The sequence below is a fragment of the Podarcis cretensis genome, assembly GCF_951804945.1.
Source record: "Podarcis cretensis genome assembly, chromosome: 6".
Taxonomy (NCBI): Eukaryota; Metazoa; Chordata; class Lepidosauria; order Squamata; family Lacertidae; genus Podarcis; species Podarcis cretensis.
The window spans coordinates 44,717,877-44,743,358 of NC_137175.1; the positions used below are offsets into that span (position 1 = coordinate 44,717,877).

Here is a 25,482-nt window from a genome sequence, read left to right on the forward strand (position 1 = left end):
CTTGGTTATACACAGTTTTATCTGGAAGCAATAACCCGCAGACTAGAGTTCAAATCTGTCAGTTCCCATTTTCTGGGATACAATTCACCTGTTGCTAAAGAAATCCACTATGTCTAGTACTCTGATGAAAGAGATTTGCTAGCAGCAGCACAGTTTGTCCTGCAGCAGCTCCTAGGTGTTTGCAAGTTACTTAAACTGCTCAGGTAGATTTTGTAAGAAGCTTTATGCCAACTTTTTATATGCAAATACCACTGACATCAGACCTGGGAGGCATAAGATACAAATAATGAATATTCCCCCTATGATAAGGGCTGGATTATGTGTTCCTACTATTCTAATATTTTTTCTACAATTTATTAATAGGCATCTATAGAGGCAAGCAAGGTTTACTTAAATTAAGCCTGTTGCAATCATATCCACACCTGTTATGAAGTAACTTGGTAGTACTTGTTTTATGGTGTTTATTCAGTATGTTCCATTGAGATCAGTTGGGGTCATACCCAAGGATGCATAGGAATGCAGCCTTCAGCATATCCATGATGGGCTGTAAGCCTCTCTAGGAAGCAGAGGAGTGAAAGGAGAGGGCCCCAGTTGTCCCAGAAAACAATTAAACTAAAAACATCCATTTAAAAAACCTTTGGGGGTTTTTTTAAATATAAGGGAGAAATCAATTTATGCTTTTCTGGCACAATAATACTGCTACTAGCTGTCTCCTACATCCTGAGGTCTTATTGAAGAAACTGAATTGACCCTGAAAGGTGTGTGTGTGTTTAACCCAAACCACAGTGGACTCCAGCACTTTGTAAAGTGTTTCCCATCACCTGTTAAGGTCCACTTGTCACTTATTTCCTCTGCTCATTTTGCTCCCATCTATTTTTTCTTATCATTAGGAACTGCCCACTTGGTTTATACATTCTTTGAGAAGACTTGCATGCCATTCCATCTCTTTATTTAGTGACTGTTGGTAGCCACAGGCTCAAGGCCAGTTACAACACTTGCAGCTCTCATCGAACACCAGACTTTCTCCGCAACTCTTGGAAACAGTATTGCCCCCAGAGCATTCATAGAATTTTGATTTGTCATCCGGATTGGCATAGATACCATCAGCTTTATCTTCACAGAAAATAAGAGGAGGTGGGACTGTTGGAGGGGGTGGAGCTACACAACCTAAGGGTGGAGAATATAATCAGAGAAGACACTTGAGAGAAGTTGTTTAATACATTGCAGTTGTACTAAAGTGCAAAGCCAGTCACTTAGAGGGAACATCCCCACAAAGATTTCAAAAGGGATTGGATGTGCATTAAATTGCCCCCCTTTTGCTAAAACATATTGGGAAGTGTCTTTGCACATCACATAATTTGTTTATCACTGGCTACTTGTTTCCTTGCACCTCCAGATTGCAGCATGGCGCTCTGCGCATGTGCGCACATGCATATACACGTCTTAGTGCAGAATTCTTCTCAATAAATTGACCTACCTGGAGTTTGTATATCAAGGAGTGTCTTCAAATGTGATATCAGAGGATATGGCCCCGTATTGCAGAAAGTGCCTAGGAAATCATCAAGGTCAATGGCCCAAACCATGGCCCCTCCAAAGTTGTTTGCTTTCAAAAATTCAACCTGCGCAGAAAGCAAGTACAAGATATTCCCATCACATTTGATGTCAGTTGCACGCACTAACATGACATGAATTGTTGGGGTGCTGTTCTTTAGATTCATGGGGTTTGGGAAAGACAAACACTGAACTAGATCAATGCATCTAAGGGCTTGACTACATTCCTAAAAGTCAATGTTAACTTAAAGTTGATTCAATGACGTCAGCAGCTGACTCACAAAAAAATATCCCAAGATCAGTGTCGGCAATACATATACATACACACACACATATGCACCAAGCATTGTTATAAAGCTCAAACATTGCACTGGTACATCTTGCAAGGTACTTTGAGTGTGGGTACAGATCAATCTGCACTAGAAAAAAAATAACATACCTTGTACTTGTAGCTGGTTAAATCATCAAACCCAACCCACTCATTCCCCAGGAAGGCATAAGGGACTTTCTGATCTTCAATCCAGACGGTTGTCGCTTCTGGTAAGAACGTACAAATCTGTCAAGGAACATTCATGTTAGCAAACAACAGCAAACAACTGTATATACAAATCTCAATCAGGCTGACTCATCTGTCTGAATTACCAGTCTTATCTTTATAGTTACAAGTATCCCTTGGGCTGGTACAGGCACTTGGTGTTTTATCAGTGAAATATATTCTATCCTTTGAGGTGCACTTCTGTGGCTAATGTAATATTCCTAGCAGCATTTCCTGTAATTATACCAAAGAGGAAAAACCATGCACCTGATAAATAATGATTATTTTATTTAAGTGACTTTTCCCAAGAGGCCAGAAGCCTTCCTGCTGGGGATACTAGACAGTGAAATTCCAAAGGAAGCTTCAATTGTATTTATGCATGTAACCACAGTGACAAGGAATCTTTAGGCACAGAAGTGGAAGAAGGAAAGAATGCCCTCAAAGGAAGAACAGCTGGTGAAAATCATGGATTGTGCAGAGATGGCAAAATCAATGGCACTGATGAGAGACACAAATTTAGAATCTTTTTAGGAGGACTGGAAACCTTTTCTAGTCTATGGGAAAAACTTCTCCCATATGCGAAGTCCACAGCAGTTTTTGAAGTTCAAGAAAAAATATCAGAACATATTAAGGAACCTGTTAAAGAGGATGAAAATGGATGTGGTGGAATTATATAAAACAATTGTATGTAATCTTGATTATAAGCAACCTGGATGGGTGAACGGCAAGACATTAGTATTGTAAAACAGGATTATAACTGCTAAGTGACAAAATGCACTTTGCTTAGAGATTTTTAATTACTGCATGCTTGTAAACTTTGGTCCTTTTTAAATGTTTTATTTACCTCATAATGAGCCCAGAAACCAGCTTCCCTTGTGTAAGGTCCAATGGATCCGGCACCAGATGCGGGAGCGCCAACCGATGTGTCAGCTGTGGTAAGCCTAAAGGTACGGCCATAAGTAGGAAACCCCATCATAAGCTTCTGAGCAGGAACCCCATTTTCTAGCCAGTATTTCATGGCAAATTCCTTTCAATATGAACATAATATAGGTATGAACTGACCATTTTTGTACCGGCTCTGAGCAAACAATAGTTTTGTTAGCATTTCCTTACGCAGTTGAAGTACACAAAATCGCCTTTATCTGCAGATCCCACATGCAGGGGGCTATTGTGACCTGTGAAGGTGTCCCATCCTCCATGGAAATCATAGGTCATCACACTGATGAAATCTAGAACCCTTGTGCAAAAAAAAAAAAAAAAAAAAAAAAGCAGAGTAATAACAACTTGCCTAATGGATCCATACACTGAAATAAAGATCCTCTAGATACTGGTGGGCTGAACCCAATTGTCTTTCACATTAGCTTTTGAAGATTGCATGAAACCATACAAAAACTGTATGCATTTGAACAATATGGTGTACAGTACATCTGACTTGTAATTTTCTAAACAGTTAGCTATATGATCCTCAGCTCCCGCTCCCCTTTTCTGCAAGGATATTTGTCCAGTTGTTAAATTCACATCCAACCTTTCCAACAAATGAAGTTCAAGTTGACTACACTGTTCATTTTTATCACAGAACAAGCTAAAGAGGACATTGACTAGAAAGCTAAAGCTTAGTGCCATATGGGTCCAGCATTGCAATCCTATGCATATCTATCTGTAAACTTAATAAAGTTAAACAGTACTTACTCCCAGGTAAGTGGGTATTGCAGCCACTTATGTTGAACTGTGACTAGACCTTTAGTGGTCACTCAAAGATTTCAAAATGCTGCATCTAAATTCTTGAATGTCAAACAACCAAGTTTAAATCTTTGGCAAGACTGCACAAATATATTGTTGACATGTATATATTTCTCTGTATGCACATTTTCCTTAATATAATAAATAATTCCCTCCAAATGAATAATGAATTTTGCCTTGCTTTGTCCTATTTTCACAAGTCCCCAATTTAGCACATTGTCACTTACTTTCCTATCTCTGCAATTTCATATCCAGCATCAATGGTTGCTTTGCCAGCAGATACAGCTGCTGTGATCAACAGTCTGGGTTGCCCACTCCTGGTGGCTTCACTTGAGAAAGCAGCCAGCATTTCCTGGAGAAGGGCATGGGTGAGTAAAGTCAACAGCTGCATTCAGTTCTAGCTAATTCATTGTGTGCAAGGTTTCAAAAATTGGTGGTATGCAACAACATCTTTTATTTTTTTAATATGAAAAAATTCCACTTCTTTGGTATATGAACCAAAGTGCCATTATGTACATATAAGGAGGTATTTAGAAAGCTCAGTCATTTCTGAGATTGCGTCTTTCTCTAATTAAGTAGTACAATCAGCTGATTGTCATTTAAACAGCTAAATATGAAGACATTTCAAATTATTTTAACATTCTTATAAACCTGGAAGAGGAGTGAAATATATTCCTTTTCCTAGGAAAGGATATTCTATTATGTGATTGTGTAATTGGCAGTGGCACCTCATTTCCAGCAACATTTAGTTGGAATTAGTGCTTTATTTGGACAAGCGTGTCTGTTGTTGATGGGAACCATCCTGGCTGAGGATAACTCCCATCACATGAGAAAAGGTAATGTGTGACCAAGCAACCATATCAATCAGCATCTGCTTTGTGATTTCAGGATCTGAGGAAGTGCTGCCATTATTTACAAAATAATCAACTCATTCACATACTGTATTACATTTGTTTATGCAAAGAGAGCGAGGCACGATGTTCACAGGATGCTGGGCAAAGCTTCCTCACCTGGACTAAAATAGTGAAACGATGCTTATCCTCAGGGGGGCTGCCCCGAGAACCTGGGTATTCAAAGTCCAGATCAATCCCATCAAACCCATACTGACGAAGGTACGTAATCACTGAATCGATGAAAGTCTTGCGGTTAGCAGCTGTAGCAACCATTGTGGTGAACCTAACAAAACCGGATTTGTTTTTAAGTTACTGAAAGTATGAGGATATACACGATATGAACCACAAAATTAAGCAATGCTAGCTTGTTTCAGCTTCTCTTACCACTTCCTTCCTCACAAAATGTTTCTACTGTACTTGTTTATCCCATACTTCCCTCTGACTCTTCAAAAAAAAACCCAACTCTCCTCCTTTAACTCCACAGTGGTCTTATCTTTCTATCCACCAGAGGTTCGTGAAAATCCTCCACATCCCTTTTATCCATTCATTGCCTCTTCCTCAGCAGGCCAGCAGCAGTAGCCACAAACTACCCCCACCCCCCATCTTGTTCATTATACATGTGAAAGAAAAGTTCTCACTTCTGGGTGCCGAAATTCCATCCTCCAATCGCCAAAAGGGTAACCATTTTCTCATTGCTAAGGAAGGGATTGGAAAAATTAGGAAATAAATTTATAATATGCAATTGTTTCTTTTCCCATCATCGTTTATTGTTTTGTGAACTGCCACCAAGTGTGATCTGAGGAGCAAACTAGATACAGTGTTGATCATAGGACTGTGTGCTTGTTCTTTTTTTTACTAAATAGCAATGAGGAGTGATCTGGGTTGGGGCCACAGAATCATGGGAAGGGACTTTGATCCACTGATATCGAGCAGCAGCCTTCCCACAACCCCTATTTCTGCCCTGGGAGGAAGGCTGGTACTAATAAGAGATTACCTCCCAGTGCAAATAATAGCCATGCAGACAGGTACATCAAGCCATTGCCCCCACAGCATTTCCAGATTGTTAATGTTATAACAGCTTCTCTGCCCATGATACAACCTCCCTTGAGACTCTCTGATTGGGACTCTCCTATACTAAATAATGTGCTTGATGTCAAGTTAAGTTTTCCCTGAGTCCTGGAGAGGTGGTATGTTCTGGGACACAGATACAATAAGGAACTGGCAGGCAAAAGGCATAGAACAGTCAGTTCAGTGAAAAGAGAGCATGTACTGTATGCAAAATAATAATAATAATCAGCCAGTGTCCATTCCAATGGAAGGATTTCAGCATGAGGAAGAGCCCTCTGCCTGACAGCAGCTGCCAATCAGTGTGAATAATGTTTGACAACAGAACTAATGCTCTTACACAATATAAGTCAGTCTCATAATTTTGAGGGGAAGCATGTCAAGTGCAAGTAGATAAATAGGTACCACTCCAGCAGGAAGGTAAACGGCGTTTCCGTGTGCTGCTCTGGTTTCGCCAGAAGCAGCTTAGTCATGCTGGCCACACGACCCGGAAAAACTGTCTGCGGACAAACGTTGGCTCCCTCGGCCAGTAAAGCGAGTTGAGTGCCGCAACCCCAGAGTCATTCACGACTGGACTTAACTGTCTGGGGTCCTTTACCTTTACCTTTTTTAAGTGGGTTTCAACAGTGATGAGTTGCCTGGACTAAGACTTCTGCAGATCTGAGATCCCTATATTAGACAATAGCACAGGATAGATTCTTTAGCACTAAGGAGACTCTGGGCTGTTGTAGCAGTGCCCAGAACTGACTTGTCTGCCCTTCTCTCTTCTGGCTATTGGCCTAGTGAGCAGAGAGTAGAGAGTACTTTGCAGCTCTGCAGCAGCTAATATTAACCTTCCAGTTGTTGTTTTTTTCAAAAAATAATAATCAAACATTTACAACTAGGGGGCTTAGAAAATCAGATCAGGTCCAAACAAGCCTTATTATTTTGAGATAAACCAATCTGTGTTCATTCTTAGTAATTACCAAGTGTTTAAAGAATTTACTAACTATTCTTTTAGACCATTGAACTGTGGATAGAGGACGTCATCATTCCATTCATAGGGGGCAATCTTGTTATTGCTCATAGTAGCAAAGGCATAGATGACATGTGTGCACAGGCAGGGGTCCACATTTGCTGGTTTATATCTGGCAGGATCAGGCCTGTACTGGGACCAGTTCGTGAAATAACAGACCAGCTTGTAGGAAGATCCTGAGGTAAGAAAGAACATTGTGGTGTGAATGTCATAGGCAAGAACAACATAGAAATCAAAGCAACTGACTCTAAAACCAGCATACTTTATGTGTTAATGGAATGAGGTCAGCTCACGCAACAGGAATTTTGCCCCTCTCCTCCCACCTCTTAAACGTGTTCTAGGTTTTCCTTCAGCCTTCCAGAGCAAAGTCCCATTTCATAAGCAGATCTCATTCTGCTCATGCAACAACTTAGTTCAATCTGGCCCTGTGCACTTACCTCTTGATTTAGGAAACTCATTGTGATTAAGATACATGCACAATGCTCGATTAGAAAGTTATAGTCTCTAGCCTAGCCTTTGCTCGTGTTTGCCAGATGTTTTTGACTACAACTCCTATCACCCCCAGAATGAGGGACCATATATTTCATTTACAGAAATCTGTGGTTTTATATAATGCAAAGATACAGTCTCTCATTCTTAATGTTACATTCCTTTGTGCTGGTTGCTGCTACTCATAATCACACCCTTAGTATTGCAAGCTCCCAGATCAGGAGGGGGCAGAAATGAAAATGGCAATATCAAACCTGAAAGCACATCCCCCACCCTCAATTTGTCTCAGATATTCCATCTATTTTTGAGGAATAAATTTATGAGCAAGAAGGAATTCTGCTTACCAAGCTGCAAGTGCAGCAAAATGGCCAGACCTACAAAAGATTTAAAAACAAAACAAAACACCATTACAGTATGCATAAAACCATCTGACTCAGTTTGCTAAACACCTCATTTCCAGGGTTATTTGTCTCATAAGCAAACCTGATGGTGTTCTCATTCCCAAGTCTAAGCTCAAAGTTCACCTCCCTTGTTTCTAGGAAGAAATGTCTCTTTATGTTTCTCAAGATGTAAAATTACACACAGAACCACTCACTTGCCCACAGCAGCATCTTCCCCATCTGTTTTCCAGAGGAAATGGCCCATCTGGGGAAATCCAACACAGCCTTATAAACTGCTCACTTATCAGTATGGGAGCCCCACACCTGCTAAAGGGGCATACATCTGGCAGCTAAAGTGCACAGGTGGCTGAAGAATAAATCCCGGGACAGAAAACAGATCTAACTTCAAGGATGGAAAAAGTGTTGACTTTATGAAAAATTACATTGTGTGTATGAAGAGAACCACAAAGGCCTATATTTTTCTGATTTTTGACAGATTTGGATGTCAGCAAAGCCCTGATGTTGACAGCAAATGTCCCAATGATTTTAATGAAGGTTCAATTAATTACTTAATGTTTAATTTTAGAAATCTTACAACCCAATTACATATGTGGTTAAGCTGAAAACAAATCCTAGTGTTGTCAGCCTCTGAGTGTGTAGGCAAAGGACAACAACAACAACAACAACAACCCACTCTTCACTCTAAGGTCCCAGCATTAAAACATAACATTAAAATGATATTTTCAGGAGAAATTTTTAAAGTAAATAACCCTGCAACCCAATGCAGAACTGTGGAAAGCGAGCTTAAGATCAGAAAACTAAGATAAAAGCAGAATGGACGGATTTGTCTATTCCTAGTCTGAACTTGCTCAAGTGTTGAGTAATCATATGTGAAGAGGCTCTAATAGCCTTTCTAGACAACTATTTAGAGCACACGGCTCAACATGCAGATGTTAGATAAATAAGCAATGATATTTGTGTCCAAATGGGGCCAAAGTATTCTTGCACAATTTGCCATTCTTCATGCCCAACAAGTGGTTATCATTAAATGACAGCTTAAAAAACAAAAAACCTTAGGTGAACATTAGTTTGTGACTTGCAGCCATACACCATGCCAAAAATTTATGCAACTGGCCTTCAGCCCCCCACAAAAAGTCACTTTGAGATTACCTGTATCTCTAAATCCCCAAGGCTGTTTCTGCAAGGCACACCTCCATGGCACTATATCAGTGCAAGATAAGACTCTTTACTAATGCTGGTCTTGAACTTCATGTTGAAAATAGGGGAACGCAATATAGCAGAGAAGTGGGAGCCTTAACTCAAAGTGGAGCTGAATAACAGCAACATAGCTAGGAGTTTCCTCTAGTTTTGCTACTGCAATCTAAAACCATTGCTGATGATGCTGGAAATGAGACTTTGAGAAGCCTCTAAACAACAATAATCAATGTAGTCAAACTGACAGAGCGGAGCTGTGAAAGCTAAAATGAACTTGACCAGAACTTCTTGTCCTCTAAGAACTATGGGGATGATTTACTAAGCCTTCAGGTCCTGCTTGTGAGCCTCCAGTTGAATCTGACCGTTGTTGGAAACAGAACACAAGCTAAATCAGGAATGGAGAATCTGTGACCCTTTAGATGTTGTTGAACTCCAGCTCCCATGAACCCCAATCAGCATAGCCAATGGTCAGTGATGATAGGACTTATTGTCCAACAACTTGTCCCTGGAGTCCAGATCTTCTACAGCACTCTCTATTCCAGCTTTTTTCTTCCAGTTTCCATGTCTTTCTTCCTCCTGCTGCTCCCCAGCTTCACTTATAGACACTATTGTTTACACACCACCCCTATTTCCCAGTGGTGCAAGATTCCAGGGGTTCCAGATGCTTACCCAGGGTTTTCTTTGGAAATGAGGCACAGTGAAGACTGTGGTGTCATGATGATGTATGGCTTATTCACACATATATACTACCTGAGCCTACAATGCAGGGGTTCAAAGCATTACACTCCAAGGGGGTCCTGTCTTTCTCATGGCTACAATCTCTTATTCAAAACAGGCAGCTCAACTTGATTTCTGCCCCACCCCAAATTCCAACTTGCTGCATTTAACAGACTGACACTTTTCCCCCTTGATCATGCCACAGCCAACTTAAATCCTAAAACTTCCTCCTAACAAAAACTCTGGCATTGTCTTCTAAGTGATGATCTCAAACTTCAAGGGCAAGTGTTCCCATTTTTCGTCTAGATTAGTGTCTTGCAAAGTCATAACACTATTCTAACTTTCCATCTCTTAGCCAATCAGAAGGGCAGCAGAATTTAGTTGAATTTCTGGCTCCCATAGCAGTCCTTGATCTTTCTTCCAGGGAGTAGAGTTATACACTTTGGGGTTCATTTAAAAAAATAGAGGGAGTGATGATTAGAATTTTTCTCAAAATAAATACAATTTCTTACATTTCAGGTTGATTAAATAATAATCTCTCCTCGTTTAAGCACTGCTGTCTCTGCCTCTTCACTGAGCAAAAAGCCATCTGATCCTCTTTTGGACCTTGACAGCAAGACTCAGGTACTCACTAAGCAACAAACACCTTCCTGGAAACTAGAATTAGGTGAAGCTCCCTGTGTCTTTGATTTTTATAAACTTTCTCTTTTAAAGACAGGTGGAAACAAATAGCTAAGGGAGAGGCACCTAGTTATGTTGGTCAGCTTTTCTTTTAAGTTATAAATATAGATGTATAGAAAAAAATGTCTTAATTGTCATCATCATTGTGCCACAATTGAAAATGATTTAAAGTACAAGTAAATGCAATAATTTTTTTTATTAGATTGCATAGTGAAATAGAAAATCAAGGTTGCCTAAAAAGAGCATGTGCATTCCAATTCTGCATAAATCTCATGATATTCAAAATCTGATTAACAGTAAAGGAAGAAAAACAAGACACGCAGCAGACTCAAACAGAAGTTTGTAATGGAAGATTCCACAACAGGTTGCTCAAGTCTGGATGATCACATGCTAATAGGCAGCAAATATCTTGAAGTATCTTTTCACTTGCAAAGGTTCAAGGAGGTGAAAGATATAACATGGATCCATCTTTGTTGCACAACACGTTGCATTGCTCTATTTGCTTGGTGTGATACTTCATGTTCTGTCATAGGAGAACAAATGTATGTCAGAAGCATATCAGATATTTGCAAGACTTCCTATTTATCAAGAGCATAGCAGAGCAGAGCAAAAACAACCCTGAAACATTTAACCCTGTACTGGAACACTTCCTCAGACTCTAGACCAACTCAACATAACACTGTGCATTCCATAGGCCTCTGCATGCTTGGTTGTTGTTTACTAAATAGCATCCATGGGGTGCATATAGTTTAGGGTCCCATTGAGTTTAGTGGCCTTTACTTCCAGGTAAGTAGGCAATGCACAAGTTTTGCTTAACTTTCTATTTGATCTTTTGCTGCCCTTTCAAAGTGGGTTTCTCTTCTTGTCTCAATTTAATTTCAATTTTAGCAACTTTATTTGTTGTGTTGCTTGTATTCATGTTGTGAACCACTTAGAAGACTACAGCTGAGAGACCATATACCAATATACCATATATATATATATATATATATATATATATATATATATATATATATATTATTTAAAATGCTTTCATATTACAGGGTTTATCACATGAATCCCCTTGAGACTATTCCAAACATTCAAATCTAAAAAGAGAGGTTAGAAAATAAGGGTTGAAACTCTGATGCAGTTAGTATGCCTAATTCAAACTTTGCTGGACATTAGATTGGTAGCTTAATGAAACATGTGCCTTACAGCCTAATTTGTCATTACCTCAGTTTCCTAGGAGACCCTTAAGCTTATTCACAAGGACATTGGCTCCTTGGCCACAGAATTTGCCAGAGAAGTCATCCATCCCCAGAGTCCAAACCATGGCTCCTCCATAATTCTCCCTCTTCAGAAACTCAGCCTGCAAAGGTGAAGTTTAGGGGGGGAACATTTGTAAATAGCCCACAGACTAGTGCTTATGTACCCTTTCCATAATAGTTGTCACATAACATGCCTCTTCTACCATTTGCTAATAACAGGCAACTACAAATTCTTTCTGGACACTGCAGTACATTTACAATATACGTAAGGAAATTATGGCTTTACACCAGGAAGAGCTTTCTGACAGTAAGAGCTGTTTAGCAGTGGATGGACTCCCTCGGGAGGTGGTGGACTCTCCTTCCTTGAAAGCTTTTAAGCAGAGATTGGATGGCCACCTGCCATATATCTGTATGCTTTAGTTGTGATTCCTGCACAGCAGGGGGTTAGACTAGATGACACTTTATATACCACTTGATTGTAGAAAGAAAAAACCTAACAACCTCAAAGCAGTCTACAAAAAGAATCAATTTACGTTTAAGCATAACATTCAAAGGAAATTGAGGTAACGTACAGTGGCACAGTAACCCATTTTTTGTGAATCGAGAACGTGCCACTCTGTGGTGACATAAATAAGACGCTCCTTCTTTCTGTGAGGTAACCACAGAGGGTGGCTAAATACTACTTGGAGCTACTAACATTGATTTTGCATAGGGGAAGAAGCAGAATTTTATTTCTGCTTACTTCCAGAGTGAAATAAGAATGAGGCAGACAATTCTTAATATTGTACACTCCTTCTACTTCCAAAATGTTGTGTGCCAGCCAACAGGATGGTACTCAAACAATGCTACTTATAAATAAAAGGGGGTATCAGCATGTTGTGGGGGATCCCAGGGTTTGCAGAAGTACAAAAGAAAAATTTGAGTTGAACCCTAAAAAATTTAAAAAAAAATGTTCAGAGGCCCCAGAATTCTGATTGTCTGTTAGAGGGGGAAGAATGAAGTTGAGGAACAGCACAGTGTATCATGGGAAAAGAAGATGATTTTAAATAACATGGAGCCTTAAAGAACATGTGTACGCAGAGGTCCACCCATGCAACTGGACTTCCAATTCCACTTCCTCTCCTCTCCTCTCCTCTCCCTGTGTGCCCTCAAAATCTGCTCCAGAGGATGCTGTAAACTTATCCTGTCAGGGGCCACAAGGAATAGGAGAAGAGGGGGAAGATCCATTGCATGAGTCTGCTGCACTAGTGGAATAGCGGCATTGGATACAGCCCATGACTCTGTGAGAATGTGACTGTAAATTTGGTTAGCAGCTAGAGGGCCTAAAGGATTTTCATTCTCATAGGATGTAGCAATTATCACAAGTCAGTGACACACTTTAAACTGAAAACTCTTCTCGTCGTCGTATCCAACCCAGTCTCCAGCTTTGAAAGCGTAAGGAACCTTCTGTTCTTCGATCCATCCCTTGGTAGCTCCCTTTAAAAATGGGCACACCTGTCAAAATGATAGAATCCCTGTTTAGAGAAAGAGCAGAAACTCAAGGGGTTATGAACAAAAATAAAAACAAAGTCTATAATCCTAAAAGTTAATCATTCCAAGTTTCCCCCATCAGAATCATCAGTTAGTTTATAGCTAGAAGAGTACAGCGTTTGGTCTGCAGCTTTAATTTATTGTATACAGCAGCCAAATGAGACCTCCCACAGCCTCTGCCTCTGACCTTCAGGACTCTCCCCAGGGCACATGCCTCAATGGCCCTGCACCACACCCTCCATGAGTGCCTTTGCTTGGCTAGAATGTGCTCTTGGCCTGTGATCACACCTTAAGCTTATCTGGATGGAGGCATAGAAACCTATGGATTTTGTGTGGCCGAAAGGTAAACTACTTTGCTAAGTTACGGTAAGTCACATCACTCTACCAATATTTGCCTGTGGCCCTTGGACTGGACAAGACACCCCACTCCAGTATAGTGTAACCAAATAGTTCTGGTTTTCATTAAAAGTGTGAGCCTACACTTGTCAGCTCAGAAGTACATCCCACTGCATTGAATAACAGGTGTTCCCTAGCAATGGATTGCAGCTCTACAAGCTGGTCCTATGCATTATTGACGGAACACTGAAGCCCCCATTCAGGCATTCCTCTAAATGCTTGTGGACTAAAAATGGAAAGCGGAGAGCAGAAATGCATACCCAAGGGACATCCCAAATGTTCCCACAGGTGCTTAGACTCCTCCCCACCAGAAACCCTGATAAGGCAAGGAGCCCAAGCACAGTGAAGATGCCAAGCACATTCTGCTGAAGGCACTTAAGTGTCAGCTTTCAGATCTTCCCTCTCAGTTCAGGAAGGTCTGAAACAGAGAAACATACATAGACACTTCTGTCCCTTCCCCGGTTTTAGTCCACATTTATTCAGGCGAAGGCCTGAACAGGGCTGTACCCATGGCATGGCTCCCAAATAAATATTCATGGGATTGCTGCCTAAGACTTTGGTTATGTCTTAGGCACCTACCACAGGATCACCCCACTTTATCCTCACAAAACTAAGATGTCAAAATAAGATGTGTTAAGAGAAAATGATTTGCCCAAGCCCACCCTTTGAGCTTTACAGCTGTGGGAATTTGACTCTGCCTCCCCAACATGATCAGCTACATTATAGTAGCTCTCAATCGTCAATATTCTGTAATAAAACGCCAAAGACCCATTTACCTCGTAATATGCCAAGATCCCAGAAGTTTTGGTGTACTGTCCAGGAGAACCTCCACCACTGGCTGGAGCACCAACATCGGTTCGTGAACTAGCAAGTTTGAAAGACTGTCCATATGTTGGAAAGCCCATCATGAGTTTCTCAGCTGGCGCTCCATTGTCCTTCCAGTATTTCATGGCATATTCCTGAAGCACAGACAAATTATGCAGACTTGTGTCATTCTTTCCTCTGTGAGTTTACTTTTTAAAAAAGACAAAAGTATTTGGGAGGAGCTGAGAGGAAGGGCAGGCAGTGAGGGGCTGCTTAACCCTTTCCCGCTTTGGATCAACCTCCCCAAGCTGCTTTGTCATCTGTAGGAAGTCAGGGTCTCCGTGTCTTCCAAAAATATTTGTAAATGAAAAAGAAGCTTGGGGAAGCTTGGGGGAGGTGATTTTTGAGCTGAAAATCATTCAGATATAGTCTGCCTTTGAATTTTCTTTTTTAAAGAGGAATTCTTCATGCAGCTACACAAAACATGTATTTTGAGCCTCATCTTCAATCACCCACCCACCCATGTTTGCTAGGGTGGCCATGTGTCCCACTGGACAGAGAAGAGTCCACTCTTTGAGGAAGTCCTCTTTTTAAAGAGTTGTCCAGTCCAGGCCCAGTTTAAAGATAAGGAATCATGCAAAGGGAGAGCAGGGGCCTTGAAGTCATCCAGTAACAGCTCCTGGACAGCAGACTGAGCTAGCACACAGGTCACTTGGTCCCATCTTCACCACTATGGTAAAATGTTTTCTATTTCTATTTGAATTTATAGGCATTGGTTCTAAATTTGCATCTAGACATATAAATTAGGACATGAAAATCTGTTCAGGTCTTTTTCATGACACATCTGCTCCTTTCTGGTGGTGTACAAGTGGCCACCCTAATGCTTAGGCTTGATTCAGTTTTACTGCATTGAGTGGGGAAAATTGTCACTGGAATTTAGCTATGAGTTTCAGATTGGGCTATGTGTTCTTTGTTCTTACACTGTTGAAGAAGGGCGTTGAGTCATAGGAAGGTGCACCTCTGTGCAGGGGGCTGTTGTGTCCTGTTTGAGGTGCCCAACTTCCATGGAAATCATAGGTCATCACGTTGATTAAATCAAGACTCCTGGATGCACACAGAAAGGAATGGCAAGATGAAGGAACAATTTCTTCAAACATTAAAGAATCTATGATCCAACAGCCACACTGTTAGTGATAATAATAAGACAGTTATTTTGATTCATAGACAAATAATTTAAAAAACAACAACCTGTGGTTACATACCGTATTTTTTGCCCCATAGGACGCACTGGCCCATAGGACGCACCAAGTTTTTTGGGGGTGGAATAAAGAAAAAAAAATATTCCCCCCTCCCAGGTGCTTGTGGGGCCGGCAGCGGGGAGAAGCGCTCTTCTCCCCGCAGCCCGCCTTCAGACCAGGTCCGGGGACAGCGGGAAGACGCGCTGCGCCTCCCCACTGTCCCCGGAGCTTGCGGGGCTGGCGGCGGTGTCTCCCCGCTGTCAGCCTCCAAACCACTTCGGGAGACAGCAGGATGGCGGCGTTACACCTTGTGGGGCTGGCGCTGGGGCTCTCCTGAAGCCTGCATTCACCCCATAGGATGCACACACATTTCCCCTTCATTTTTGGAGGGGGAAAAGTGCGTCCTATAGGGCGAAAAATACGGTAAGTATGATGTAGTAGCTCCTTTAAAAGCCCTCAGAAATATTTTCAGAGGCACTGTAGAATGAGGCACTTTATTTATATAAAGCCTACAGCACAGTGTGGCTGCATAGACACAATGGTTAATAAATACCACCCTACAAACCACTGCTTATGAGAGCCTACAAAACCAGGACATCAAACCCCAGAGGAGGTTCAAAATTATTGAAATGGGCTGGATCTTTGGGAGAGCCAGTGTAGTGTACTGTGTACAGGTTCAGCAGCAGCACAAATTTAATAAGTAATAATAATAGGAATAAAGCAGAAAGAGAAGGGAGGAAAAACAGAGGCTTTTCATTTGAACGGCTTTCTCCTGAGTTCTTTAGCAATTTGTCCTAGACTTAGAAGTTAGAGCATTCAGAGCTGGTGTTCAACAGAGATTCTGACGCAGGGCATGTTGCTTAGCAGAAACCATGTGACTCACTTCCCCAGGGCAGCAACTTCATATCCAGCATCCATGGTGTTTTTGCTAGCAGATACCGCAGCAGAAAGCAACAGCCGTGGGCGTCCTGTTCTTTTGCCCTCTTCCTCAAAAGCAGCTATCAGTTCCTTCAGAGAGAAACAGCAGGATCAGCTGGGTGTTGCTCATGTGCAACTGAACAGAACACATTTCAAAGGACAGCTGGCTTTTTGCAGGCTGGAATTTTCCACCCATAGAGATCATGATGAGAAATATCTTCGGATGAAGGTGGTATATAAACTTAATAAATAAATAAAGATAAATCTCCACACAAAAGTTGGGCATGCCTATTTATTTTTATTTATTTGACTGCATCTGAGCATGCAATGAAGCATTATTCTTCTTGATGGTTGAGCCTTCTTTGTCATATTTAGTAATTCACAGTGCTATCCTATACATGTGTACTGAGAAGAAAATTCATTAAGTTTAATAGTGCTTTCTCTCAGGTATGGTCACTTAGGCCCCATTGAATTTAATGGAACTTGCTTCTGAGTAGATATGCATAGCATTACACAATTTGTCACTGGGACCCAAACCAACCATTATTCTTGATGTGGAAGAATAAATATATGGAGGCTGGTTGTGATTACAAAAGCACTCTATACATGCTCAGAGGTACTCATATGTTCTATCACTATAGTATACTTTCCAGGAAATTAATTTTAAATACCATTTTAAAATAAAGTAACCCTGTTACAATCATTCACTGTTGTTTTTAAGAAAGGTTTTGACCATTTTTGTCAAAGTAAGTATGATCCATACTATCTCCCATGGGGCTTCCAGCACCCTTTGCTGAAGTTGGGATGAACATCTATATTATTTTATTTTCATACCTGAGTCAAGATGGTGAAGCGATGCTTATCCTCTGCAGGGCTGCCTTTGGAACCTGGATATTCCCAATCAAGGTCCATACCATCAAACCCATGTTTGCGGAGAAAATCGATTGATGTGGTGGCAAATGTCTGCCGATTTGCTGGAGAGGATATCATGGAAGTGAACCTGGAAGAAATGTGTTATTTTTTGACAGCTGCCTTTTACAACTTGCATCACCCTATATTTCACTCTTATTTTTTTTGCTGGGCATCATGAACAGCTGCTTTAAAATGGAAGAGCTTTGATATCAGTAGGGACTAAGGATGGACCAATCTGTCGATATTAGTTCTCCAAGTTTCTCATTTTTAAAATCTTAAATTTGCTTTCTATTTCTGCAACAATCCACAAAAATGAATAAATAAATTGAAACTCCTCGTGAAGATTCTTCAATATTTTAGTGTGAATTTCTCATAATAAACATATTTTTATATGCAGTTTTATACACATTTTTGCAAGAAATTTTCCCTAATCTAATGCAGTTTTGGATGTAGTTTTCACCAATATAAGGCATTTTTATGCACATTTTAGCCTACTATGTGCATTGTTGGACACATAACCTGGGGAATCGCACTAGAAAATTTGAAGAAGTATGAATTCTGAAGGTTTCAGTTTATAGCATTTTTCAAAAAGTATGAATTTGGTAAGTCCGTTTTGCCCCTTACAGCTTTGTGGGCGGGCCCCGAGCCCGCTCCTGTGAACCGGCGAATAGCAGGCTGGATCATCTGCCTGCTGCCAAATTGGCCACTGGCGGCACGGCCTTTTGGGTGTTCTTCTGGACGTGGGATCAACTGGCCAATGGTGGCACTTGGTCCCACCCCCAGGACAAGGATAAAAGACCGTCTGCCAGGCCATTCGGCTGGTAAGTTCATCTTTAAATATAAACTGAATCAAATTACTCCCCCACCCCAAGATATCAGTGAAGTGAGGCCAGTTTGTATCACAGTGCCCTCCCACCCTTTCTACTAATTAGGATTAGTCCCCTTTTGCTCTCTTTGGGGGTTTGGCCAAATTTAGGAGGACTTTTCAACCACACCTCCCCAATGAAATGAAATGAAATGAGGGTAGTAAACTGATTCAACGAGGAGAAAGAGCTTACATTTATTGGTGGGGTGGGTTCTTCCTTTTCCCCCTCTTCTTTAATCCCTTTTTTATATTAAAAAGACCCTCTTATTAAAATCATTACCTGCCAGTACTGCATCTCTGGGAAGGAGGATCACACTGAATAATAGTGTACACAGAAACAAAAGACAGAAAATGTTCCTTGAACTTTGAAGGACAATCATTTCTCAGAAGAGGAAATGCTCTCCATGTCAGACTCAAGCTCTCCAAAATGCCTTAAGCCGGGTGTCCCAAATCACAAGTTTCTTAGGAAGCTATATCTCATGAACACCCTCTGCTCTTTCTAGGAGTATAAGAAGGAGAAGGGTCTTACTTCTGGTTGTCAAAGCTTCCCCCTCCAACAGCCAGCAATGTGAGCAGCTTATTATTCCTAGAAAGCAAGAAAAAGATATAGTGAAATTAACATTACACAAATATTTTGTGACAATTAAAAAGGAATTTTACCCTCCCCACCTCAAAATATCCAAGACTTCCATCACCAGTTGCTCCTTTATAACTGTAGGATATAGATTTCAGAACCAAACAGGTTTTGAGAGCTCCTGTAGCTCATTTTCAGGAGTGTGGCCAGAATCCCAAAAGTTCTTCTGTCAGGGCCATTGGGGAAATTAAAGCAACTCCCAGGGACAGAGCCCAAAGCGAGAAAAGAACTTAAAAGCTTGCTGTTGTTCTTGAGATTACTGGCAGTTCCAAGCAAGGACAGAGAAGGCTGGGCAAGCAGATGCTATTACAGTGAAAAGAACAAGCGTGCAGCCTTTCATAACTGTCTTTTGCATTCCTGCAAGGCAGTCTTCCCCAACCTGGTGCTTCAAAAACCTGCAAAAGCTCTTTCATCAGAGATTAAGGCAGGGCAGAACAAAACGAATATGTGTCCTGATGATTATCATTCACCTCTCAAGTGTCTTCAGAAACATAGTTACAGAATCCTACTATGTAAAAAATGATCATCACAGGGAAACATCAGCCATCACTCTAGCCAACCCCATCCCCCTGAATGTCAGGCATCTCCAAATCACGTTTTTCACATTACAAAGCAAAAAGTACAGATTTACCACCATGTGTATGCTCCATAGGAGCCATAGCCAATCCTAGCTCTTGGACAAGTATCTCTAGGAAACACATACTTTCAAACTCTTGTTTGGCACTTCCACCCTTTATATTTTTAGAGGAATATTTTAAAAGTCTTAGTTCTAAAGGAACACTTCCCCATGTTCGCGGATCTTAGATGGAGACCCTTCTTATTGTTGTGCCTCCAAGGGGGAGACGTTATGTGGTGACATAGGATGGGGATCTTTCTATTAAGAAATGCTCTCCCCCTGAAAGCATGATTGGCAGAGACACTTTTATCTCTGTGAGGTAAAAACTTGCCGGTTTACCTGTGCTTTTGTGTGATATTGAGAACAATATTAATGTACTGTTTCTGCGATGAAGGAATCTGTGGATGGTTTCCTTGAGAGTTTATATACTGTAATTTTTAAGATGTGTTGTGTTCTTGCCTGCTCTTTCAACTATACTGGAATTGTGTTGGTTGTATTTTAACTTGTATTGTACCTTGCTCTGAAATCATGTGGTGAGGTGTGGGTTAAAAGTGCTTTAATTAATTTATTAAACACATAATTCATGAAGGGACCCCATGAGACTCTTCCTTCTTTGGCTTCTACATCTACTGCTATTGTCAGGCAGTGTCTGGAAGCAGCTATTAAACAAACATCATGATGTGAATGCATTCATTGTGAGAGCTGCTTGCCTTTGCTTTAAGGCATTAAGTTGCTTGTAGAGTTCCACGTCATTCCATTCTATAGTGGTAAGTCTGTTGTTGTCCATGCCAGCAAAAGCATAGATCACATGAGTACACAGATGTGGGTCTATATTATCTGGTGTGAACTTGGCTGGCTCGTCCCTGTACTGTTCCCAGTTAGTGACATAACACACAAGCTTGTAGGCAGAACCTGGAAAGAGAAGACGAAAGGTTATATTTAGAAAAGATCATACTGCATGCAGTTTGTAATGCAGGATCCTACGCAGTGAAGTCAGCGCACAAGTAGAATGACTCCTGTTTGTGAAATGAAACCTTTCTCTCCTCCTTGCCCTTCTGAGTCTCCCATGTCTGCTCTAGCGGTTCTCCCTATTTTTTGCATTTTGGAGGAGGGTGTGAACGGCACAACGGGGAGCAGAAGGGATAGGAGTTCCATTTCCCTCACACAATGACTTCGTTGAATTCAACCCACGCTGTTTTCTACAGTTTCCTTCAAATCCTCATCATGAGCTTGACCCTCTTGCAGGGCAGAACCACCAGCTCCACACAAAGCGAAAGCTATAGAGCCAGTAACTTTCCAGGCCTTGACATGTGGGAAGTGATTGTTGTGGAAACTTCCACCACCCCAGAAAACACAATAGAAGAGTTGATGCAAGTTTATTTGGCTAGGAGCAGTAGCTGTTGGAGTTTCGACCTCAGTTACCCAGACTTATATCAAGCCATTTCCTCATCACATGTCTGTGTGCATAAGACAAACTGTTTTGAGCAGTTTAAAAAAATCCTACATTAATTTGATTGGGCTCTTGATGAAATAGTGGTACTCTAAATAAAGGAGATTTGCAGGGCTTTAGCATTTTGAAATAAGGAGCCCCTTATATGGAGCTGTGATCTTACCCAACAGTAAGTGTTCCTGCTTTGCCTCAACTGGGAGCAATGCACACAGGCTATGCACACAGCAGATCTGTCAAATTTTTAGAACTAGTCCCTAGCAAACAAGCAGAAGGGAAGTTAGCCTTACCAAGCTGCAGATTCAGCAGAAGGATGAAACCTGCAAAGCAAAAGAAACAAGAATGTCCAACATTAGATGTGGGTGTTAAGAAGGCACTGTAATTCTTGTCCATTCTACTCAAAATGTAGGCAGATGCCAAGCAGGTTTCCATGAAGCTTGGCAAAATATGCATTTGGGGGGGCAAACAAAACATGGCATTAAATTGGTTTGGCATTTGCCCGGAATGGGGTGGAGGCTATATGCATATTGCATCAGATGGGGGGGTTATAATTAATAAGATCACAGGAGGCTGGGGGGATTTAATGCTGTCCTCCTTTGCTGCAGGTGGTGGGAAGTCTCTGGCCCAGCAGGAATCCTGATTTGGCCCCACTAGGCTGTTTTCTCCCAACCACATGAACCTGTTATCCATCTGAAGCCATATGTGACATCAGCTTTGGGGCGGATAAAGTTGTGGCTTCCTGCCAAACATGAGGTATGTATAAGATGCCTGCTATCTTGGTAGTCAAGATAACCCTGGGACTAATTGGTACCTGCTGTGAAATTGCTCTCACATATGTGTATCTGTTTCCTTTGATATGCTTATCTGCTGTCTGAGTGCTTGGCTGCTGGCCTAGGGAGATGGAAGTCAGGAGCTACCCATGCAATCTGGACCCTTGTCACCTATTCCTTCACCTGTCAGATGGATGGATGGATGAGAGTTGGGAACAGGTCTTCAGGCAGGTGGGATTAATTGAACTACTGCTACCAGAAGTCCAAATTCTGTAGAAGTAATACATAAATGCTTGGTCGGGCATGGACAGTCACGACATGCTTGCTACTTCAATGTCCATTCCAAGACGGAGCAGCAAGAATCTCTGCATTGCGTTGTAAGTCTCTCTGGCGCTTTTGTCATCCTTGTTTGGAATCCCTGCAATAAACCACTCGCCCAGGCCCACTTTCAGGCCTATGGGACAGAACAGTGCCTCTCAACTGGTTGGCAGTGCCTGCAAAGACCCATGTCTATGCCGGTGTGGTTTGCATCCATTGTTACACTGGCATCAAGTGATTGACAGGTGGGTGTGCCCACCTGTGAAAATAGTCCACAGCAGGTGGAGGAAGTCAAAATACAGCCCGTCCACCACATCCAGTTACCCTTTATTCCAATCCTTGTGCACCTGGCCTCTACATATTGATACATAGCAGCCTACATGCATGGACAGGAATTGTGTAAGTACAATTCAATTTTCTGGAGTACCAGCTGATTTTAGCCCCCAAAGAAAAAGGATACAGGGCTCTGTATCTTTTCTCTCTTGAGAAGAAAGTAGTGTGGGGAGGTGTTGCCTGATAAAACTAAACCCTTGGAGAAAGAATTATGGAACTATATATAACAAGGAGCTCTTCCCCCACATCATTTATATGAAATTGTTTTATTTATTTATTAGTTATCATGAAACACAGATACTAATACAACACTCACCTGCACACAGTAGTAGCTTCCCCATACTGACACTTGCACCTAGGCAAAAATGCAGGAAGAGGGATGGAGATACAGAAAAAAGGAATGGATCTGCCTTAATACAAAAACTGCCCATGCTTAATAACACACCGCTGAGTGCTGTGTCTGTCTCTTTCTGTGTGTGACTAGTATATATATATGACTAGTTCTCCATCTACATAAAAAAGCTCTCTCACCTGGGCCAGGAGCAATCACCCTAGCCAACTACATGGAGGGTTCTTATATGGATGCTGTAGCATATTTGAATGTATCTCATTGAATCTGCAGTTACCATTCTTCAAGTAGCTGGCTATGCTATATGATATAGGGGGCATCCAACTAAATAGGTCTGCTAGCGCAAGGAAGGGTTGGGGAAATCCCCAGAACAGATTGTTGCATGCCAATATATTAATACAAAGTTTTTTTAAAAATGTCAGTATCTTTAGTAGTTCCATATGCAGAGCAAAGTTTTTGTAATTCTTCAGTAAATAGGAACACAGAAATCTGCCTTACACTGTGTCAGGTCATTGGTCAATCTAGCTCCCGGTAACAGGCTTTCAGGCAAGAGTCTTTCCTAGTCCTACCAAGGATTGAACCTGGGAGCTTTTGTATGCAAAGCATGTACTCTACCACTAATCTACAGCCCTTCCATAGTCCCATGGAGCACCTGTGTCTCCTGTAGCAATCAGCTACCCATTCTGCGTTGGAGCTTTGATTAGGATAGCAGGACTGCTGCCTGGCTAGTTTGTTAACATTAGCAAAGCACAATTTTTAAAACAGCAACAACAAAAGTTATTTATATGGCACTTCAGAAAATTATGTACTGTACATGCTTTAAAAAGAGACAGGTTGCACTTGCAAGCTTACAACAATTTAATAATAAGGAGAATACAGGGTATAAAACTCTAAGAAAGGTGGCAACCCAAGACAGACAGCTGAACCCTACACCATGGGTAGGCAAACTAAGGCCCGGGGGCCAGATCTGGCCCAATCGCCTTCAAAATCCAGCCCATGGGTGGTCCGGGAATCAGCATGATTTTACAGGAGTAGAATGTGTGCTTTTGTTTAAAATGCATCTCTCAGTTATTTGTGGGGCATAGGAATTCATTCTTTTTTTCCTTCAAAATATAATCCGGCCCCCCACAAGGTCTGAGGGACAGTGGACCGGCCCCCTGCTGAAAAAGTTTTCTGACCCCTGCTCTAGACTGTAACAGCAAAACAACTCTAATGAGTCTAGGGCCCAACCAGCCCAGCCACTAAGCAGGTTGAGGCCACTGCCTCAGGCAGAAGAAGCTCTCCAGGCGCTGATTTCACAGCCTTCTGGGGTGAGATCTCACCCAAAATCAGGGCCAGCTTGCCCAAAAATGGCACCAATGGCGGCAGCGCTTCTCTGCCAGTGGTGAATATGGCAGAGCGGGAGGCAGCAGTGGCAGCAGCAGCAGGTATGGTGGTGGTGGCAGCAGCGGTGGCGGCAGGGCAGGGTGGCACTTTCCCTTTTGCCTCAAGCAGAAAAATGGAATGTTCCATCTCTAGTCTAGGGGGTTCTGTAGCATATTGCAGTAATGGAAAACTTAGAAATTATATGACAGCATCATTCCATATGTTTTGCCAATACTCGTTCAATAGTTCACACCCTTTAAGTAATTTGTATTCTCATAAATGCACCTTCCACCTATTCAGCATGAGATCCAACCCACATAACAAAGCCTAAACACCTACACAGAACTCCTTTTAATTTTAGATGGTTATTCATGCAACTACAGACCTGTCAAAATCCTGCAATTCAAAGAGCACGGTTCTCTGTAGCATTCAGTCTCTACCTACTGCACGTCTCAGAAAGCACCTTTTTATACATTTTGCTTCCTCACTCTCCACGCCCTATATTCTTGATATTCTGAGGCAATACCTGAAAAGAAAAGGAAGTTATAAGACAGAAATGTTGTGATGAAACATGGTATGAAGTAACTGCCAAAAGAGACATTGATATCCCTCTCTGTCAGTTATGCAACTGGTCCAGGAAGAGACCTTTGATCCCACACAGGTATATCCATTTCTACCACAACAATATTTACAAATAAATTAAGATTAATCTGTTTGCATCCATGACCTGAAATTGTTCCATGAGAGAGCTTTATTCAAATATATTCTAGCATTATCTCGTCCAGGGCTCTTCGGCTTTTTCACACTCAGGAGCACACAATATTAACTACAGCCTGAAACATGGAACCCATTTTTAATTTGTTAATCATATTTGTTCATCTTAATTTAATTTGCTAATTTGTTAATCTTCCCTGCCTAGAAGAGAGAATTTTGATTCATGCAGCTTGTATTGCAGAGCAGAGCAAAGAGGCTGAATGTTCCATCTTCCATAAAGCTTTTAAAGGTACAAGACACTGATCCTCCTTCACATCTGCTTCTGAAAATAAGTGACACATAGAAATGTGAAGAAGTGCTCTCTCTTGCTCTCTCTCTTTCACACATACACAAACACTGGCAAAGCTCAGACTTCCAACATAAGTTCTTAAAAGGTAACAAGATCCTCAATACCTGATCGAGTATGAAATAATCCTACTGCTTTGCAAGGAATCTCTACCTCTTCTCAAACTTTACCTCACAAAGCACCTTGTTTGACACAGTGTAGGATCTGCAGGAACACAATACAATAATGACAAGCAGCTGGTACTCAGAAAGCAAATAAAGCAGCTGATGAATAGCAAGATAACCGATTTCTCCTCCTCGTGAGAAGCACAGCTTTCTAAAGTTGCATTAGCCCTGGACTGGCCTGGTACACAGACCAAGTGAGACACCTCTTCTGGAGCTCATACAATGAAATTCT

At 41.4% G+C, this 25,482-nt stretch overlaps 1 protein-coding gene and 1 long non-coding RNA gene across 2 annotated transcripts; both read right to left on the bottom strand.

Annotated features, from left to right (window-relative positions):
• Positions 1–976: 976 nt before the first annotated feature.
• On the bottom strand, positions 977–25,250 carry LOC307219198 (acidic mammalian chitinase-like; the record flags this gene model as incomplete). The annotated part of the gene is made up of 23 exons (XM_079982199.1): positions 25,194–25,250; positions 24,412–24,552; positions 22,629–22,667; positions 21,182–21,211; positions 20,155–20,356; positions 18,724–18,780; positions 17,252–17,417; positions 16,383–16,507; positions 15,242–15,365; positions 14,234–14,416; positions 12,909–13,025; positions 11,502–11,632; positions 7,884–7,933; positions 7,633–7,662; positions 6,774–6,975; positions 5,358–5,414; positions 4,837–5,002; positions 4,054–4,178; positions 3,200–3,323; positions 2,931–3,113; positions 1,991–2,107; positions 1,478–1,619; positions 977–1,167 (listed from the first exon to the last, which is right to left on the bottom strand). Exons 3-23 carry the CDS (start codon positions 22,651–22,653, stop codon positions 977–979), a joined length of 2,547 nt encoding a protein of 848 aa, XP_079838325.1. The 5' UTR covers positions 22,654–22,667; positions 24,412–24,552; positions 25,194–25,250.
• Positions 15,609–15,927, bottom strand: LOC307218450. Its single transcript, XR_013839980.1, has 2 exons — positions 15,807–15,927; positions 15,609–15,727 (listed from the first exon to the last, which is right to left on the bottom strand). It is a non-coding gene; the product is annotated as an uncharacterized lncRNA (long non-coding RNA).
• Positions 25,251–25,482: the final 232 nt, after the last annotated feature.